The sequence below is a fragment of the Danio rerio genome, chromosome 21, assembly GCF_052040795.2.
Source record: "Danio rerio strain M-AB ecotype USA chromosome 21, GRCz13ab, whole genome shotgun sequence".
In the NCBI taxonomy this organism is placed as follows: Eukaryota; Metazoa; Chordata; class Actinopteri; order Cypriniformes; family Danionidae; genus Danio; species Danio rerio.
The window spans coordinates 38,585,001-38,606,673 of record NC_141041.1 but is presented as its reverse complement, the minus strand read 5'-3'; the positions used below and the strand labels follow the sequence as shown (position 1 = coordinate 38,606,673).

At 40.6% G+C, this 21,673-nt stretch overlaps 1 protein-coding gene and 1 long non-coding RNA gene across 18 annotated transcripts in view; one reads left to right on the top strand and one right to left on the bottom strand.

Annotated features, from left to right (window-relative positions):
* The window catches only part of clint1b (clathrin interactor 1b), a 100,378-nt gene that overhangs the window by 40,220 nt on the left and 38,485 nt on the right, over window positions 1-21,673 (bottom strand). For all 17 annotated transcript variants that reach the window (XR_015520529.1, XR_015520528.1, XR_015520530.1 and 14 more), the window contains exons 2-5: window positions 5,088-5,192; window positions 4,146-4,242; window positions 3,706-3,814; window positions 1,325-1,495 (exon numbers count right to left, since the gene is read on the bottom strand). Coding sequence is in view for 14 of the 17 variants with exons in the window: in XM_087301757.1 (XP_087157883.1) it covers window positions 1,325-1,495; window positions 3,706-3,814; window positions 4,146-4,242; window positions 5,088-5,192 (482 nt within the window). In the remaining 3 variants the exon portion in view is untranslated. The remainder of the gene's footprint in view (window positions 1-1,324; window positions 1,496-3,705; window positions 3,815-4,145; window positions 4,243-5,087; window positions 5,193-21,673) is intronic.
* Window positions 9,898-13,296, top strand: LOC147831975 (uncharacterized). Its single transcript, XR_015520659.1, has 2 exons — window positions 9,898-10,147; window positions 11,905-13,296. It is a non-coding gene; the product is annotated as an uncharacterized LOC147831975 (long non-coding RNA).

Sequence of the window (21,673 nt, the reverse complement as noted above, 5' to 3'; positions counted from 1 at the left end):
TTTATGCTACAGTTGGCTGAATGGACATTGAAAAATAATGTTTTCTTATTTCAAGACCAATTTCACAAACAAATTAGGGGAACAGCTATGGGAGCCAGTTTTGCTCCGAATTATGCAAACCTATTCTTGGGATTATGGATAAAGAAATTTGTATATTCTGATTCAAACCCATGTTTAAGGTGTATTGTTTGGTGGGGTAGATACATAGTTTTTGTAATTTTGACATGGTCTGGATCAGAGGCAGATTTGAGGGACTTTTATGCATTTGTAAACACCCCTAATGCAAATTTAAGATTTAGTTTGGATTTTTCGTTCACACAAATTCCTTTCTTGGATTTAAACACCTTTAAGAATAATACAGGGAAATTATATACTACTATTAAAAACAAAATTAAACAAAAAAATTAAAACAACGTACCACGTACCTTGCAGACAATTTTAGAGATTAAAAAGGATTTTTATTTTATTTTACATTTTTGCAGGGCAATGCAGTGGCGCAGTAAGTAGTGCTGTCGCCTCACAGCTAGTAGGTTGCTGGTTTGAGCACGGCTGGGTCAGTTGGCATTTCTGTGTGAAGTTTGCATGTTCTCCCTGCGTTCGCGTGGGTTTCCTCTGGGTGCTCTGGCTTCCTCCACAGTCCAAGGACATGTGGTGCAGGTGAATTGGGCTAAATTGTCAGTCCGATGATGTGACTGTTCAGTTTAACAGAAAGAAGTGGTCTTGCTTAGCACTGTGGAGATTGCGTTAGTTATATCGTTTTGTATTATTTTTGGTTGGTTGGGATGCAGTAACAAGCAGTCAAATACTTTGACGAAAAGATTGACCACTTTTGATGCTCATAAATAATCATAAAAGTCCTTGTGCTGCACGTATTAAGAGGTTTCCTAAAAGTGCAGCTGTCGTGCAGCGAGAGTTTGGCATCTTTAAAAAACTATGACAGTTCGTATTCATTGAAAATAAACAATGAGTGAATAATTTATATGAAACAGTTTCTTAAAAGAGACGTCGCGGCTTTGCACTCAAACTGCATGCGTACCGCGCCAAAGCCCAATGACGCTCTGGCACACCTGGACCAATTGCTAAAACATCCAAACACATTTTGGTAATTAAAAAAAGTAATTATTAAAAAAAAAAAAAGAAATAAACAGCAAATTCTAAAAGAAAAAAGCAAGAAAATCAGGGAAACTTGTCTGAGAACACTTTTTTAGTAAATAGCCAAATAGCCAACATATTTGAGCTAATATTGATATATATGGAGACATATTGAGAACTAATTAACTTTCACACTTAACAACAATCATATTTGCTATAGCTGATTACTTACAGTTACTTTGTCTGGAGCTTCCCATGTTGTCAGAAGAAACGCCAATATATTTGTCTTTATTCTTCTTGGCTTTCTTCCTCTCCTCACGTAACCGGTCATCATCCTGAACAAACTCTACCATTTCTTTTACCTTCTGTCGTACGTTAATTCCTTGGTCCTTCCCATTTTCATCTAGCAACACAGAAAAGAGCTATCATTAACCCAAAAGAGCAAGTGTCAAAATGTGACCCCACAAAAAAAATAAATAAAATAAATAAAATAAAATAAATAAAAAAAATCAGTATTTAAAAGTCTTGGTAGATTGCCAAAAAAAAAAAAAACATTTATTGTGCAATGAAAATGAATTAATAATTTAGAACGTATAAACAAATCTATCGGTCCTAATATTGAAATGAAAACAACACTGATTTTTAGGAATCCTCTGAGTGACTAACAAACCTATGATATATAGGTAATAAAGGAATCTTTTCTGAAAAGCCACAATTTTTTTTATTAAAAAAAAAAAATCTGAATAAAGCCCTGCTCGCACTGTGAGATTTCAGCTACGATTTTGTCATCTGAGACAAATTAGGGAAATCCTAAAATATTCCTGAAATCCTAGGCTAAAATCTTTGATCGTTGGTTTGACACAGACAGCTTAATGTTTGTTACGATCAGATTTTTCTCCAATGAAATTCTGGCAATGTCAGAAGATTTTCCTGGTTTAGTAATTAGAGCAAACTGTGTGCAAAATTGCTGCTACCGACAGTTTATGTTTGCTGTAAGAAATCATTACAGAATGCTGAATAGTGAAAGTGTGACAGGTGGATGACATCAAACTCCAGGGAGTTTTCTTTCCTGTCCATGTTTCTTTCGTGTCTTTATTATCGTTCAGTCTGACATCTGAGCTCTTACAGTGTGACATGGAAGTCATGTTCATGCAGTCTGACATACTACAATCATTCAGGATTACAAACAAAAAAATAATAATTAAAAAATAATAATAAAATAAATAAATAAATCACAGTGTGAGATAGCTTTCAAGAGTCATGAAACACCATAACACATTTTTTGAGCAGTTGACAGTCATATATGTGTCCCACACTCCTAAAAACACTATTAGGACATATATTTAACTATGAGATCTTATTGTGCAATAAAGCATGTAGACTAGTCGTCTGTACCTGGCATTACCTTGTGAGGTCCCTGAGTGTGCTGCATTCATTTATGAGTAAGACTTGGTTCAAACCAATCAGCGCGCTCTATTGTGTATGCGGTGCAACTTCATTAATATGCATGATAGCTTTGAAGACTGTTTTACCTGAAACAGTGTTAAGATGGTAGAGAGACGACACATTGTGTTGCCAAAACAAGTGGAAAAAGACGAAGAATTGTTTGGAGATACAGGTCGCCAGTGTTGCTTTTATAATGTGCTGCAACAAAGGTTGTTTTCATTTTTCAGCTATTAGAGCGCAACTGGACTCAAGTGTTGATCAGTGCACGCGACCCGTAGCAGAATGCGTTTGAACGGAACATTTTTTTACTCGAGAGCTTTTCGCATCTGGAAATGATGAAATCTGGACTTGCTGCTTGTCTCCTTTTTAAAAAGACGTGGCTCCAGTAGGTGTTGATTGTCCTGTCTCTACAGATTTGGTAAGTGAGTGCGTTCAGTGCCCTTTCTTTGTTCATTCAGATGGCAAAGTTATAGTTCATATCGTCAGCAGTACTCTTTCAGTGTTTAAAGACAGACCTTAGTCAAAATGATTTCTAAGTTACTAAAGTTTACAGTACATTAATGTCACTACAATATTATGGTCTGAAAGATCTGCTGTAAATGCTGCTCTCCGAGTGTAAACATGTAAACACTGCAAGCAAACTATTACCGACCGTCATGTTGAATTTTCGCCGCATTTCGTGACAGAATAGTCTACACACACGGCTTTCTGACCTACCGAGTGCATCTGAGTTACAGAGAAATGCAGAGGTTTTTTTTCTCTTATACGACGAGCGGTGTGAAATATTGCACATTGCACAATATTGTCATTAAACACAGTCCCTGCCCTGCGTCTGTGTGTTTGTTTTGCCTCTGTGAAAATTGGCGTGTGCCTAAATGGAAAATCCCATTTTTATTTAAATCCTTCCCACTTTCCCTCCCCTGACAGTCCTACCTAAACAGAGCTAGACACACCCACTTTCCTGACTTTTTCCAATCTAGAGGTGTGAAAACACCCTACTGAAACGGGGGTTTCATGGCCCTTTAAAGACGGAGCTTGCACGGAGCTTGACCGATAACGAGGTTGCAGCATCTGCTGTTTATGTGCTGCTTCATTATTCACTAATTCTTATCAAAGAAACTTAAGAAAACACTAGTTTCTGTAACAATTTTATCCATTTAAACTTACCTACAAAATGATAATTTTCCAAAGAGCGTAGGTCATAGATATGTTCTCTGGCACTGGTAACCACCCGCTCTGAACCATTTCTGATGAGGTAAGCTAACAGTAACAAGGCCTGCACACATGAAATGGTGAAATGTTAGCTTTGAATAAAAATTGGTCTGTATAACAACCTTAAAAAAAATCTTCAAATTGTTTTAGTAAGTTTTTTAAAGCATATCTGGGGCTTCTGAATATGGTATGAAGCTTTGATACATTGTGCAGTGTGACAACATGAAACAAATATTTATTTGCGAATGATTATGAGCAATAGATCAACATATCAGCAAGGCCAACGAATCTGTAGATCTTTGACTAAATGTAAATAAAGGTAAACTAAATTTAATCAAATGTTTATATTCACTTAAAAGTTTAAATCAAAATGTAACATGAACAGCATCATGTACCTTGTAAACTCTCCTCCAATTTTTCTTGTTGTCTTTCAGCATTCTAGTCCAAAGCATGTTCATAACTTCAGGAAATTGCTCATACATAAATGTAGATCTGTAGCATGAACAAGAAGGATTAGTCACAATTTGCACAAAGTAAATCATAGGTTTTATTAATAAATTTGTATTGTAATAAATTAGTTGATTAAATTAATCTTAATTTAAAAGTAATTCTGAAATGTTTCAACATGCCATTTTTACAGGGGATCAATGAGAAAAAGTAATTATGCAGTAGTCCCCCTAAATGCTCTGACTGAACAGAGTGGCTGAACACTTGAAGAATAAGGGCGTACTCACACTATGTACAGTTGCCTTGAACCCGGCCAAAGCATGCTTGTCCCCCCTCCCGCCTCCCCTGATGGCCCGCACTCACATTACATTATTACATTCGGGCCTGGGCATGCTTACGTCATCGATGATGCGCTGTTCAGTAAGCGCTCTCGTTCAGCACAGTGGAGATGCCTTTTGTTTCAGTGGTTTGGGATGCGAAGACACGCAGTCATATATTTTACCGAACAAATCAGCCACTTTTGACGCTCATAAACAACCAATACAAGTTCTCGTGCTGCAGGAATTAGGAGGTTTGCTGAAGGTGCAGCTGTGGGGCACTGCAGTAAGGGGTTTGCATCTTTAATAAACTACAGCAGTTTGCGATCATTGAACAGTAAGAATGATTAATTAATCCATATGAAAAGGTCCCTTAAAAGTCACGTCCCGCTTTCAGTTTCGGGCTCAGACACGTTTTGCACCCACATGCTCTGGCACACTTCTTCCAACCGGGCCAGGGCCGGCCAAGTGAACCGTGCCTGAGCCTTATTCAGAGCACTCACACTTTACAAACGAGTGTGAGTAGGCCCTAAGGGGAACATAACAGCCCCAACAAATAGGCAATGGACTTACTTGGCAATCTCACCCATGAGCTGGCCTGATGGGCCCCAGGGGTCATCATTGGTGGCTTCTCGTACCTTGGACTCAATCTCAGAGTAGTTCATAACAACATTGGTGCTAAAAAAAAGAGAACCATAAATATATATCAGACAATCACAATCAAACACAAATGACAGCAAAATAATAGTAAAAATGTCTAGAGTATCTAGTTTTGATCAATGGGTTTGTATTTTGGATCTGTTTTAGAGACTAAATTCCTTATAGATACAACAATGGTGCACAATCTGACTTTTTGGACCATGACGTCTAATAGTGCCTCAATGTTCAAAACTGGTAAGAAAAAAAAAAAAGTGAATATTTCAATGTATGTATATAACAATGTTTCATATAACATATAGCATGAAGATCATGCTTTTTTGTTTTTTTGCTAAACTATCCTCTTGTGGCATATATTTGAAGCAGCTGTAAGCGGATTTGCATCCACTTCTCTTTATATGATTGTTCTGTGGAAATATAAATTAATCTTAAATTTATATATCTAAAAAATATATTCTTTTTTTTTTTTTTTAAACTATAGCAGCCCAGGTGTGAGAAAAATTCAAATCTATTGCCTTCCTAAACACAGGCTAAGCCAAAGTGATGTACATGCTAAAGGCAGGGTCCCAACGACTGTGCCTTTGTCTTTGGCATAGTGGTCAGTGGATGAGCTATGGGGTGAGGTCTCAAAAGAAATAACACCTATACATGTAAATAGGTATTATGCTGATGAGTTAAGAGCTGGGTAAATGTCTTATACCTTGCTGACCCTAGCACTTAATTTGCATGCTTTGCTTAGGTTTGTCCCCTCCCATATGTATCACTGCCAGTACAAATGTATTTAAACTAAGTGCATGGCTGCAGTAGTTCAAATGTTTTTTTTTTTTTTTTTTTTTTTATTATTGAATGCCAGAGCTCAATGTCGAGTTCCTATTAAAGGATTTTGCTTTAAAAGATACCCAAAATTTCTCATGGTTTTGTTTTTTCTTGAAATTCACATCAGTTATCTTAATCTATCTGATAAAATCTGTGATTGCTGTTAAAAATTCCTCTGCAAATGGGCTCAGATTCAGAATCAGAAGATGAAGAGTTCCAACCTGCCATACACAGGTACAGAGCAGAGCCGAACATTAAAGGGCCATGAAACCCCCTCGTTTCAGCAGGGTGTTTTCACACCTCCACTTTGGAAAAAGTCAGAAAAGTGGGGGTGTCCAGCTCTGTTTAGGGGGGAGTGTCGGAGGAACTAAAGTGGGAGGGTGTGGGAGTGTCTATTTGGGCACGCGCGAGTTTCAGTCAAAATACACACACAGGAGAAATTGATGGTGTTTTCACCTACATGGACATCTGTAGTGGAATTATTTGCCAAATTATTAAATGGTGGACTTTAACTGCAGTTTGGCTCTTTCATTCAGGGAATTCATTCATGCCCCTCGCGACAAACGAGATATTTGATTCGAGGATCTGCTCTAAGCGTGTATTTTTCATGCAATGTTTGATACCGCACGGCGAATGACAGAAAAAAAAACTCTGCATTTCCCGGAAACTTAGATGCACACGACAGGTAACGTCAGAAAGCCGCGTGTGTTATTCCGGTCACAAAATGCGGTGCTAACATGTTTGCACTCAGTGCAATAGTTACCTTAATTCGATACGAACAAACTGAATATACAAAGAGCACTGGTCGCTCACTTACCAAATCTGTAGAGACAGGACAATCACCAGCAACTAGAGCCACGTCTTTATGAAGAGAAGACTACATCCGGAATCCGGATCTCAGCGTTTGCAGATGAGAACAGCTCTCAGGTAAACAATAATCCCCCTTAGACATGCAAGTTATTGTTGTCGAGCGTCGCGTACACTGTTAATCCACACGTGATCCAGATAAGCTCTCACAGAGAGAAAATGAAAACGAAACTTAACGGCAGCAAACTATAAAAGCAACACTTCACGCTTGTTTTGCCAACACAACTTGGCGTCTCTGTGGTGTAAAGACGGTGACACTAATGAATATTAATGAAGTTGCACAATAGAGCGCGCTGATTGGTTTGAACCAAGCTTTACTCATGCATTAATGCAACACACTGTAAGACGTAATAAGACACACTCTGGCACATCCGCCCAGTCTGCACGCTGGAATACAACGCTATTATGTCATGACTGTGACGCAGCTTCAAAAATTAGTTTCAAACAGGAAGTACGAATTTGCTTGAAATAACACAAAAACAACCAATTTACACTTTTTAGTGAAATATAGGTGTCCTAATAGTGTTTTTAGCAGTGTGGGACACATATACGACTGTCAATAGCTCAAAAAATGTGTTTTGGTGTTTCGTGACCCTTTAAATTGGAGGATGGCCCCTTGAGGTGGTGGGCATCTCATTCAGGAGCCCATGAGAAGCTAGCCTCACTAGCTCACACATATCTAGGCACTCCTGCAACCACTGTTCCCTGTAAGCAACTTTTCTCAGTTGCCGCCACATTGTTAACAAGAAAGTCAGCTTTACTTTCGGAAAATGTGAACAAGTTAGTTTGCCTCAGCAACTGGCTAAATGATGATAAAGCTCAGTAGATTTTAAAGGTGATGTGTAAACAAAAAAGACCAGTTTTAGTGCAACAAATTATAGTAGTTAGGCTTGCTTGAGCAACTAGATTAAATAATGGAGGTAACGGTTAAATATTGTTCTCTTGGTTTGTTTTAAAAGTTTAATCGAAAAGATTTTTTTTTACACACAAAATCGCAACAGATGACTCAAATTGTGCATGATAAAATGTGGTAGGCCACTGTTATGATTTGACTACATTTATTGCTTTCTGATCAATTGAATACTGTAAATTGTACATTCTGGTTAAGAGGGATGCCAAAGAGACACAGGGACATTGCAAAGACAAATATTATGGTGTGTAGTATCTTTCAACTTGATTTAAATCACCATTATTTGGCCTTGTTAATAAACATATATATATCAGACATAAGTACTGTAAAGGACTGTTGTGCTTTTGTGTTTATGGAAACTTGGCTCAGTGACAACATTCTGGACAGCGCCATTCAGCTTGACCAGCTAAAATGCTACTGAGCAGACAGAGCTATCGTCGCAGGAGGTAGGACCCACAATGGCGGGCTCTGTGTTTACATCAATGAGTCCTGGTGCCGCAATACCGTTGTAGTCCTCAAATACTGCTCACCACTGGTGGAGTTTATGCTTATAAAGTGCCATCTGTTTTATCTACCGAGGGAATACACAGCCATAATGCTTTTCGCTGTTTACATCCATCCCAGATAGCAGGTAGAAATTAGCCCGAACTCAGCTGCCCTTCGGTGCTCAGGCTACGACTCGGCATCTGCGAGTTTTATCTGGGCCGAGTGCGGCCCGCAGCTCGCTTGCGCTCCTGCATTTGTCATGTGGCTGTTAAGCACTGGCCCGATTCCTGTTAACCATATCTGGCCCAAGTCTGTCTGTAGAGTGCGGGCCGCTTCTGGCTAGGACTCGGCTTGTTTAACTGATGACAACCGATTAAATTCTTATTTTTTCTAGTAATCTGTTAGCTCCACGTTTAATGATAATTTAAGAAAATATCCAGGGTACGACAGCAACAAAATAATAAGAATATTTAGTGTGGATGGTCGCAATGTTTAGATGCAAACAAAACAATATTATTTATAAATGGATTATACATATCATCTAGGGAAACGGTGTAAAATGCACTTATTTTTTCGAGATAGCACGCTCCTGTGCCGACTGTTTTTTGTTGGTTTCATAAGAAACACATATGCTTGAGTAAAAGCCTGATCAAAACTCCAGCCTAGACGGTGGCGGTAATGCTCCAAAAAGCTGGTTGCCAACCACCATGAAGATCACAAGAAGAAAAAGAAGTTTGTTTGGATTTTCAAAACTTTCTCGTGGATTCCGGCCAGAAAGGTAAGGGTTTTTACAGCTTGTGTACTGTATACTGTGTAGCGTACAGTCCATAGATAAAATTACTTATTGATTTTATTAAGGAGTCTCTGGTGTGGGTTTTACGACTCCTGGTGGCACAAAATCTAGGTATCCAAGTGACATCTCAATTATCTAGAAAAAAAAACAGGTATGGGAGACCAAGACTTCAAAGACATTCCGGTCTCCCCCTCTTCTTACACACACGCGCACACACACACAAACACACACGCACGTGCACGCGCACACACACACACATGCACACACACACACGCACGCACGTACACACACGCACACGCACACACACGCACACACACACACACACACACACACACACACACACACACACACACACACACACACACACACACACACACACGAGGACATTAGTCCAAAAAGAAATTAGACTGAGAAATCCTGGATCAGCCCAAAACTAAAATGTTATGTTTTGTAAACTTTGTATCTCATTTCTGACTTTTCTTACCTGTACAACCCCTCATATAACCCGTATGCCTGGTTCCTTTAGGCCTTTTTAGAGCATAAATAATGTAAGGATGTGGGAATTATGTTGATGTACTTTTAAACCCCCCATGTTTGGTACCGATGGGTTTTTGCTGACATTTTACAACACATGATGCGTAGATCATGATCATAATCACCACTGCTTACATTCTTTAATGCTCTGAATTGATGCCTCTCCGCATGCTTTGGGCGGACACTCAAATTTGCATATGAGCAGCCTCGAGACAAAGGAAGTTTCCTGCTCAAACTTTGCCCTAAAATCATTAGTCAAGCATGTTGAGAGGGCGGGTAACAGAGCTCATGCTTAAAAGCTGGCCCCTCCCCAGGCTCGAGGCAGAAAGTCCGAAAAGAACTTCCCGAAAAGTCGCCCCTTTTAGGGGGCGAGTGGCTCTTCTGTGCCGCGTGGACCTTCCAGCCACATTTTCTTATTTTTCCGGCAAAGTAAACTCAGTTTAAAGTTGCGATCGCATTGCCTCCAACCTGGATTGCAAAACTCCACGCATCTAGAAGGACATCAAAGGACTCCCATCACAACGGAAGAAACTTGCATAATGAGAGAGACCACCAGACACTAAAGTCCAGGTATTTTAGTTATGCGAATAAGCTGTGCCCCTTTTATCAAAAAGGTTTTTTAATAATCTTGGTGGTCCTTAATAGTGTGTGTGGAACTGAAGTAGATGTTCCACTCTTTATCTGAACTCTCTATTTCCTCGCTTTGGTATTTCTCTCTGTTGTTACATGTTCTATAGACCCATATGTAAAGCCTATCTCGATGTGGTTTACCTTTGTTCTATGTTTTATGTTATGTTCGAGCGTTTGTTCGGTATATGTCAGACTAGTCAATAAATCCCATTTTAATCAAATGAATTGTATTGTTTGCCTCGCAGAAAAAGTCACTGAAAGATAGATTCCCCTGCCTAGCTGTTATAAGTTGATTAAAACTTATGAATGATTAATCTGCTTCACAAGAAGTAGTAATAATTCCCTTTTCTAAATGAATAGATCATTACCGTGTCCGCTCGGATGAGCGGCGGTTCTGGTTTTGTGTATTTGGTCAAATTAACAATAAATTAATCCAGAATGTTAATGATTAAGAATAATTTGTTATTGTTGATAATTAATATTCATAATCTTAGAGTCTGCTTGGTCGAGCGGGCAGGATCATATACAATTATATGTTTGTTTGACCAAATTGACTGAAGGTTAAGCCGGAATATTAAAAATTAAGAATAAACCGTTATTGTTGATTAATAATATTCATAAACTGAGCTAATTTTTTACAACTGTATACTTAAAACATTTTTTTCACAGTGTTTGGTTGTAATAGTGTTTAGTAATTTAAAGCAATTTGATACGAAATGTAGCTTGCTTTAAAGAAAAACAACTAAGCTAATAGATGTGGATGCTAACACTACAAACAATTCTGAAAGTATTTTAAGTTAGATTGTATCAGTGTTTAGTAACTGAAAAATATTTTAATTATTTAATTAGCTTTTTAATTAAAGATACATGAAACAAATTGGTGTTGTCACAATCACCAGCGACCTCTAACCACCAGAGGTCGCTAAAAAACATTATCTCTCATTCAAACTACAAATCCACCAGTTTATGGACTACAACTACATACATGCACTTCGCCCACACACACCTGCTTCCTCATTTAGACTGATTACACTTGCACCACCTGAGGATTGTCAAAGACTGATTACACACACTATTTAAGCAGCACACACACTCATTCACATTGCAGGTGTGGGTGCGATTGCCATGAGCCTCCAGTCGGGTGGAATAACTGAGCCGGGAGGAATGAGGTGTGATCAGGAAGGGACAGGAAGTGAGGTGAATGCAGGAAGTGACATTGAGGTAGACGAGTTGGATGACGAAGATCGATGGAGTAACTATAGCGGGGGAAAATTCAAATAATCAAGAATGGAAGACGGTAAATCGGAAAATCAAAAAAAGAAAGCAGAGAGAATCTGACGGGGAAAAAGGAAAGGAAAAGGAAACAGCAAAAATAAAAGTCATACTACGATTTCAATCCCCATGCACATTGAATCCACTAAAAGTTAGTGAAGCTATACATAAATTAGTTGGTGACGTACTATTTGTTAAAACCTTGAGAGACGGAAACCTAATGATAATGTGTAGAGATGAAGATCAGTAAAGGACTCAGATTTCTGCTTTCCAATCAGTCTCATCATGGACCAACGTTTATCCTTTTCATCATCCTGTTTCTCAGTATTTAACTGTGAATTGATTTTAATTAATGGATAAGTTAACACATTGCTTATTATAAGAATGTTCAGTGCATTTGTCTGTCTCTTTATAACTATTTTCAGGAGCCAGCAAACTAGGTCAGAGGTAATGGAGACCTTGAGTGAAACTGAGGGGTGAGGACTGGAAACAACTGTTTCTATTGTTATTTCTATGAGTTAATACTATCTAAAATGTCTAAAAGTGAATTTACTGTTTTTACGGTTAATTATTTTAAAGTGATTCTACTTTTTATTCAAAATACATTGTGTGTAGTAAGGATATTATAACTGCCTGAATGTAGATTATACCGGTTTTTAACCAGTGTTGATGAAGACGGCTGAGAATACATTCAGCCTTGGATAAGAAACAGATTATACTTTAAGTGTGTGTTTTATTTGATTGTTGATCTGTTTCACAGGTCTGGAGTCAGCTCTAATCAGTCTAATGCTGTGTACACATCAGACGCGGAACGCGCGGATAAATCGCGTTATTCGCGCGTAAATAGCTGCTTGAACATTTGAGGTTACTCGCTTCATACGCGCGTCAAACCCCGCTTCATTCGCGTGTCAAATTCACATCAGAACAGACGCAGATTCGCGTGACGGGCAGGGCTTCTGTCTGCCTGAAGACTCTAGCTTCATAGCTAAATGGCTAACATGGATTTTATGAAGAAAATAACAGTGTTTATGTGTTTTATGAAGACTGAAAAACAGCGTCGATACGTTTAGGGTCGTGTCTGAGTCCACTACATTCTTTCAGAGGTGCATCCAGCTCTGTGAGATCATAAATTCCTCCAGAAACTTAACCTGGATGACGGAGGCTTTCAGCGGTGCTTCTGACTGAGCCAAGCCGAGTTTGATGAACTGTTGTCGGTGAAGGCTGGAGGATTTCCTTCGGAACACCGACAACAGGTTCTACGTCACAATCACGCCCCCACAAGAGCAAGCTTCTGATTGGTTAACGCGGCGCGAATGTACGCTGAAGTTCAGATTTTCGAAATCGAGAGATTCACGCGAAACGCTCGTTAAGCGCGTCAAACACGCAAAACGCTCAATTCGCCCAGCGCCATTCGCGCAATTTGCGTCATTCGCGGCGTGCCTTTCGCGCGTATTGCGCCACAGGATGTCTATTCACACGTTTGCATTGACTTAACATGTAAATCACTCGTGCTTGACGCGCGTTCCACGTCTGGTGTGGACGCAGCATCAGGGATGTCTGACGTTGAAATTTAGATATTGTTCAGAATTGTATGCACGAACCCCATGTGGAAATTTTCCTAGTCTATCTGTGTTTTAACCAATCAGGCTAGAACAACCTATATGTATGACGCAGTTAATGACGTTATGTGAGAGTATAATTGTTATTGATTGGTGATTGTAAGCAGAGCGGCCTAGGAACTCATTGCGAGTGTTGAAGCTGGCTTCAGCGAATGAAACTGCAAACTATCTTCAGTAAACTAGATTTATTTATTTAAATCTCTGACTCCGGCTCTTCTTCATCTACCAGACTGGTCATTCTTTGGGTCAAATTGTAAACTATCCCTACATCAGCAACATGGACTAATGAAATGTAAATCAATGTTTGCGAAGGAGGTTAAACCACAGGTATGGGGAGAAAGAGGAAAGATCAGGGGAGTCATATCAGGAGTATCAACAGATATTACTGAGGAACAAATCAGAGTAAATGTCAGAGGTGTGCGGGTAACCAAAGTCAAACGCTTACCATATACACGCAACGGAGTTAAGAGACCAAGTTTGTCTGTGATGGTAACTTAAGATGAAGATAAATTACCCGAAAGAATTAGAATTGGATATGTCAGTTACATAGTTAAACCGTACCTCCACCAATGAGATGCTATAAATGTCAGTGTTTTGGTCATATAGCAGCAACATGTAAGGGAAAACATCGCTGTACTAAATGCGGAGGGGACCATGAATATGGGAAATGTGAAAGTGGAACAAAAATCAAATGTTGCAATTGCGGATTTAATAACCGGGATATCCGACACTCAGTCAATATGTGGAGGTGGGTATTGATGATGTAATCCATTTTACAATGGAATGCTAGGAGTTTAGTTGCCATTGTACATGAGTTAAAATTTTATATTCAGGAGCAAACAATAAAACCAAACATAATATGCATACAGGAATCTTGGTTAAAGCACTCAATTGCCTTCACAATATACGGATACACAGCAGTGGGTAAAACTAGAATTGGTGCAATGGGAGGTGGAGTAGTTACATTCATTCAAAACTGTATACATTATAAAATTATTAATGCTGTTAGTGAGCTTGAAGTTGTTATCATTGAAGTTTGGGTCAACAAAGCAAAAATAAAAATAATCAACTTATATAATCCTTGTCAAAAAATTACTAGAGAAGGGCTGGAGGAAATTTGTGAGGTAGAACAAACTAAACTAATAGTATGTGGGGATTTCAATGCACATAGCTCATTGTGGGGAAGTACAAAAACATATAGCAACGGTGGTATCATAGAGGAGATAATGGATGACAAACAATTAGTGTGTTTAAATGATGGAAGAGCCAAAAGATACGATGTTACTCATGGTAGGGAATCAGCAATTGATCTTACTTTTTTTCACAGCAATTGGCAGGAAAATGTATATGGGAAGTAAGCAGTAATACAATGGGCAGTGATCATTATCCAATTTGGACAAAATTAAGAAATCAAAATGTCAACATAGAAGATAATTGGGCTATAAGATGGAAAATGAGAAAAGCTAATTGAGCACTGTTCAGTTTTAAAGCAAGCTGTAAACTGATTGAGGCCATGTCGAACATGAGTAACAATGTTAAGGAATTAAACAACATGATTACAAGCTTAAAACACGAGTCAGCAGAAGAAGTAATAGGTAAAACATCAGGGGCTAGGAAGAAGAAAATAGTACCATGGTGGACAGATGAGTGCAGAAGTGCAGTTAAAAATAGAAACAAAACCTTCAAAGTTGTAAAGTTAAATCATACTTTTGATAATTTAATGGAATATAAAAGAGCACAGGCAAAAACCAAGAGAATCATCAAAGAAGCCAAAAGAAAATAATGGAGAGATTATTGCAGCAATGATTAGAAAGATGGGTGGTGTAAGAATGGAATTTTCTCTACCAATATTAAGAAATAACAGAATTGAAGCAGTCACTAATGAAGACAAAGCTGACATGCTTGCAAAAGGTTTTGTACATTTTGTTACATAGTTCACATAATCTCTCACATGAGGAGCTAAATAGTAGAAAAAGGATAATTGAAGAAAATAAAGAAGTTTTGGCGAAAAAAGATGTAGGGGAGAGTCCATTAGACGCAAATTTCAGTCTATTTGAATTAAAGAGAGCACTGATAGGTGTTAAAACACATCACCAGGGAAAGATGGAATAAACTACAAAATGATTGAACAACTCCCTGATGTAGCAAAAACCTTAATAGTCGATCTTTATAATAAAATGTGGGGACAGGGACAGTTGCCTAGTGTATGGAAACACTAGTAATAATCCCCATGGGAAAACCTGGCAAAGATAAATCAGAGATCACAAGTTATAGACCTATAGCCTTAACATCTAACTTATGTAAACTTATGGAAAGAATGATAGCCAAAAGGTTAATGTATTATTTAGAAAGCAGGGGAATAATTACACCTTATCAGAGTGGGTTCCGCAATGGAAGAACAACAATGGATCCGGTGTGTAAATCTAGAAAGTGAAATTAGAAAGGTACAAATAAATAGAGAATCAGTTTTGGCAACCTTTTTTCACATAGAGAAGGGGTATGATATGCTATGGAAAGAGGGATTGTTAATTAAACTGAATAAAATGGGCATAGGTGGTAAAATGTTCAATTGGATTAAATACTTTTTAATGGAAAGAACCATAGAAGATAGAATAATGAACAGGACATCAGGCACATATTCAGCAGAAAATGGCACCCCACAAGGAAGTGTGTGTAGCCCAGTTCTTTTTAATATAATGATAAATTATGTTTTCGATGGAGTGGAACACAGGATAAATAGAGCACTATATGCAGATGATAGTGCATTGTGGATAAGAGGCCACAATATAGATAACTTACAGAACAGAACTTTGGCATGCTGTCCCGGCAACCACCCCCTCCTCCTGCTGTGTGAGGGTTGCTAAGGTGATGCGTTGCTGACAGAATTGAATCGAATTTGGTGCTAATTTGATTTTGTCAATTTACTTAAGTGTCATGTTTTTGGGAGTGTGGGAGGAAACCAGAGGACCCGGGGAAAACCCACGCAAGCACGGAGAGAACATGAACTCCACACGAAAATGCTGACCGTTTGGGTAGATGCCCGAACCGGAGGCATTTTGCTGTGAGGCCGCAGTGCTAGCCACTGGGCCGCCGTGCTTCCCTGTAGACAAAAGAGGAGGCAAAAGGGTGGAAGGGGGGATTCTTCAAGACAAAGATGACTAAAGGTAAGGTGTTTGGTTATTTATACTTGGTTAAGAATAGTCTGATTGGTGGTTCGTACATTAGCTTGACTTGGGGCCAGCCGTGTCAATCATAAGCATGTGATCCTCTCGAAATTAGTTTATGAATAAACTTCACTTCAAGAGTTCACACTTAGCTGATGATTGGTAATAAGCTAGTTTGGCATGCTGTCCCGGGAGAGAGCCCCGAGCTCATGAGAGCCTGGAGCCTGGGGCTCCCTCCCGTTGCAGGGCGAGAGGGGAGTTTGAGCTCGGGTAGATCTCGAGAACCCCCCAAAGTGCTATATGCTCGGGACAGCAGCCGTGTATTGAAGAACCCCCCCAGAGCCGCTGATACCAATGCTATATCCGGCTGCTGGATATATAGTTAGGGAAGAGTAGGAGAAAGAGAGAGGCTCCTGCGGGAGTGTGGACTCCGTGGGAGACTCCGTGGGAGTCTGGGCAGGGAAGCTTGGGAGACTCCAGCGGGAGTCGGAGCTGGGCGTGATGACCTAAGCAGAAGGAAGATAAAGGAGTAGAGCTAGAGGGAGCACTTGACGCTAGAAGGAGGAAAGAAAAATTTTCCTCGAAGTCGAAGTTCGGGGTCAGAGCTGCTGGGCCAGTTTTGTCCCCGCTGGAGTCGGGAGCGGGAGGGGGCAGTAGTGACTCCTGCGGGGAGGGGCCGTAGCCAGAGTCGTGCTTGGGGGTAACTCCAGCAGGAGTCAGAGCTGGTGAGTGAGGGCCTATGCGGAAGGAACATAAAAGAGCCAGGTGTGTGCTAGAAGGAAGCAGAGTTAGCGGAGAGACTTGGTGCTAAAAAAGAAAGGAAAATCGGAGGAAGGTGGAGAGACTCGGCGCTGGAGAGAGCGGAACACTCAACACTGAGGGACAGGAATAAAGTGGGGCGTAGAGACTCACGCTAAGAGGAAGCGGAGCACTCGACACTGGGACAGTGAAGTGGGCGGAGAGACTCTGACGCTTGGAGGGCGCGGAGCACTCGACACCAGAAAGAAGGGTAGGGGCAGAGAGACTCTATGCTAAAAGACAGCAGAGCACTCGGCACTGGAAGGAAGACAGAAAAATATCTAGTGGGTGGGGGGCCAGTGATGGACTCTGCTGGAGTCGAAGCTCGGGGTCAGAGCTGCTGGGCCAAGTTCCTGCAGGAGTCGGGAAAGGGGGAGGCGGTGGGGTCTTCTGCAGGGAGGGTCTGGGACTCCTGCTCAGGGGGATGAGCAGGTGGGTGTGGGCCTATGCGGAAGGAATATAGAGAAGCAGGATATGTGCTAGAAGGAAGAGGAGGGTAACGGAGAGTTAAACGCTGAAAGGAAAATAAAGGAGGGGGCGGCGGAGGAACTCGGCGCTTGGCAAAAGGAGAGCCTCCGCCGCTGGGAGGCAGAAGTAAAAGTGGGGCGGAGAGACTCGACGCTAAGAGGGAGCGGAGCACTCGACGCTGGGACAGAAATGGGAGGGTGGAGAGACTCAAACGCTTGGAGGGAGCAGAGCACTCGACACTGGAAGGAAGGGTAGGGGCGGAGAGACTCGACGCTAGAAGAAAGAAAGGTTAAGCTATTGGCCAGGGGGGCAGTGGTTGACTCCTGTGGGAGTCTAAACTTAAGGTAATTCCTGCTGGAGTCAGAGCTGCGGGAGCCAGTATCCTGTGAGAGGAAGGAAAGAGAGGGTGGTGGTGACTTTGCAGTGGGAGTAAAAGGTGAAGGGGTGGCTGGAGTGGGCATGGCTCCTGCGGGAGTCGGCACTTGGGGTGTCACTCTTGCAGGAGTTAGCAACACAGAGTAGTGCATGCAAGGATGAAAGCTAAAAGAAAAGAAAAGGGGAGAGTAAGCAGAGTTTGTTCGCTTTGGAGCGAGGAGCAGGTCAGAGTGGTGCTTTGCTGAGGGGAGAAGCAGAGTCGAGTCTGTGCTAAGGGGACAGGGAGGGAGGAGCGTGGGTATTCCTCTGCATTAGGCTTGCTGATTCCTTTGGCTACCTATGGGTGAGTGGTGGCTGGTGAGGGTCTTTTGGAAAGTGTTGATGTAGTAATGGCTGAGGCTAATGCCATGAGTCTGGATTGCTGGGAAAGCCCAATGGGCTGCAGAGACCTTGCTCCGATTCTAGATAAATGGCTGAAAAGGGGGTTTGTGGAAAACCTGAAGGCGGAGGACGACCTTTAGGTGCTTGGAATTGGTATCATGTTATGAGATGATTAGCATCGTCTGCGTAAAGGCTTGTGGGGGTTGGAAGTTTCAGTCATCCCAGGGCACCAGAGGGTAGGTATTAATAAAACTGACTTGGATATTTTGTAGTGTGGAGATTATAAATTAATGGGGTGGAGGAGGGTAGGGAAAAAAAAAAAACGGTAAACAGGTGCTTTAAAAATGTGTGATGGTAATTGGAAGCGTTCCATGCTGTGGAATATGTTCAGAGGATATTTGGGGGGTGATGGGGGTTTCCCAGAGGTAGTAGTTGGGTGGTTTGCGACCATGTCAGTCCTGAATAGGGAGGGGCAGGAATAGGGTAGGACTCCACTTCGGGGCCAGCTGCCAGAGTTTCTGTATATACATGAAGAGTTGGCAAGGTGTTTTGATTTCCGTCTTTAAGTCACTCTCCCTCTGTATTACCTTGCATGCAAGCTCCTAGGATGCATAGATCAGCCATGGATCCTGAGGATAACTTAATAAGGTCCTGAAGATTAATTGTTGAAGGGGGAGAGGGTGGTCCAGGGTTTTTGAAGGCAGAGTCTGCGGGCAGCGCGGCTGGGGGCATGGCTTCTTTGAGAAAATCGAGCAGCAACCAATCGCTGTAACGATGGCTGTATGTTCAGTTAGTGGTTTCAGCTGACAGTAATATTCCAGTGGAGGTAAATGTGACTTATGGATTTCATGAAGTCCCTATTATGGCATAGATTAAATAATATGTGTAATAATAATAACTGGAACCTAAGTTCTTGACAGACTTGATATAGGCTTGAGAGAGCCAGCATGACTGCACTGGGGCTCCAAGGCAGTTGGCATGAAGCGCATTGATGCTAAGCTGTTGCTAAGCGTTGCTAGGTGATTGCTAGGGTGTTCTGAGTGATTCCTAGGGGGTTGCTGGAGTTCCCTGGATTGTTAACTGGCGAGCCTTGTTTACATGTTGGTCAAACCCGATGCCTAGCAAGTGTTTCTAGCATGTGATAGCATTAAGCTGATCATCGCATGGCAAATCGCTGTTGCTAACTGTAGCATACGAGGAATCACGTTACTGGCATATGTCAGACGAGCTAATGCCTGGCTGTTCTGATGCTGAAGTAGAACAGTTCATAAATGGTTACTAGGTTAGTTTGTTTGTTGCTACGGATCTAATTGACAGCTTAGCGTGGTGTGATACACCACAGCTTCTTGTGTGAATGATAAAAATCAAGCCAGTTGTCTCTACGACACTAAAAACTGGACTTGGACTTAGTGAAAAATAGCTTGCCATATCATCATAGAAAATATAATGCTTAGATTATTTATTTGATGACCGAAGGTGTGGCCAGTATTACATACAACAAAGACAGCTTTCTGTCAATTAGCTAAAAAGCATGACAGAATGTAGGTTTCTCGTGCCATCATAATGATTAAGTATCAGTGATGAAAGTAGTGCTAATGACTAGAGCTAGACAGAATCTCCTGACTTTTTGTTAAAAACTGCAGATTTATGTGGAATGATTTTATGAGTATCAGAACTAAATCTTGGTAGATTAAATAAAAGTTATATCTTTTTTACTTTTATTTAGTCTTACGATGGAAATCCTGTTATATTCACTTATTTGGTAAACAAAGCAAGTTCATATAATATATCTACTAAAAGGCAGAAAATATATCCGTATATGACTGCTTGACACTATAGCAAGTGCTGTCAGCTATGGGAATGGTCTACGTGCAGCGTATTGATCGTCGTTTGAATGTTTGGTCTGCCTTGTAATGCCACTAAATAAAGCAAAGACTAAATAAAGCAAAAGCTTCAAGATCAATAGCCCGAAGTTATATGTGCCGCAAGCGGAGCATTATCGACAGCTGTATAAGAATGCACGGTGGAATACAGCTAATGCTGGGCGCTTGATCAGTCTGATCGGCGACTGCTGGATTCGGGGCAATGTCTGGAGGCTTGCACGCTCCGATGGGAGCTGGTCCCAGGCTTTGGGAGAGCGGCGGCGTTGCGTGAAGGCCAGCTGCCCTGTGTTTGAAGCCGCGGACTTGTTGGTCTATTCTGCTGAGTGGTAGTGCGCTGAATGTCGGATTGGGGAAGCGAAAGAAGCCGTGCAGTTAAGGATATTCTCCTCTGAGATTTCTGCTTGAAAGTTACAGCGATTGGCTGTTCTTCAAGACGAAGATGACTAAAAGTAAGGTGTTTGGTTATTTATACTTGGTTAGGAATAGTCTGATTAGTGGTTCGTACATTAGCTTGACTCGGGGCCAGCCGTGTCAATCATAAGCACGTGATCCTCTCGAAATTAGCTTATGAATAAACTTCACTTAGAACATCTCCAATCCCAGCACTGCAAGTTGAAATGGGAGATGCCATTAAATCTCAGGAGATTACAACTCTCTTTATCATATTGGGTAAATCTAAAAGGACAGGAAGCCACACACCCCACAAAAATTGTATTAAATGAATGTTGGGAATATGGTCGCAATACTAGTAGAAGCTTCGGATGGAACAGTAGCAGAGAGGCATGAGAAATGGGGTTCAGTAATATCTATTGTAGTAAAAATAACTAGTACAATTTCACCTTGGATGTTTTGTTTTCCAGCAGTAAATCTGGAAATAAAGAAGGTAATTAAGGCAAAAAGAGAAAATCAAAATGTACAGCAGTATTTAGAGATAATGTATAATGAAACAGTACAAATATATACAGACGCCTCAAAAGCTCCAAATGGTAAAACTGGAGCGGCAGTATACATTCCAAAATATAAAGTAAAATTCAAAAACGAACCTCAAATTGCCTCTCCATTTACTCTGCTGAAATGATGGCTATTATAATTGCACACCAATGGGTAGAGGAAGTCAAGCCATTAGGGGTGTAACGATACACCAAAGGCACGGTTCGGTTCGGTTCGGTTCGGTTCACGGTTTTGGAGCCACGATTCGGTTCGGTTCGGTTTTCTGTTTGCTGTGGGGTTAGGGTTGATGCCATCTTAACAGCAATGTTAAGGATGAATAGATTCACTTAATAACAAGAACAACTTTTTCTTTATTAACTTTGCCATTGCATTTTGGTACAGTCAGGATACCACAGTAAAGAACAAAAAATAAATAAATATCTCCAATAAAGACTAGTCAGAAAAAAACAAATCACTTTAGTGCAGCCATCATAACTAAGTAAACTAAAATTAAATAAATAACTGCAGTGTAGACTAGTGAAATATAAACTCTAATTAAGTTTAAGTTTTTCTTCA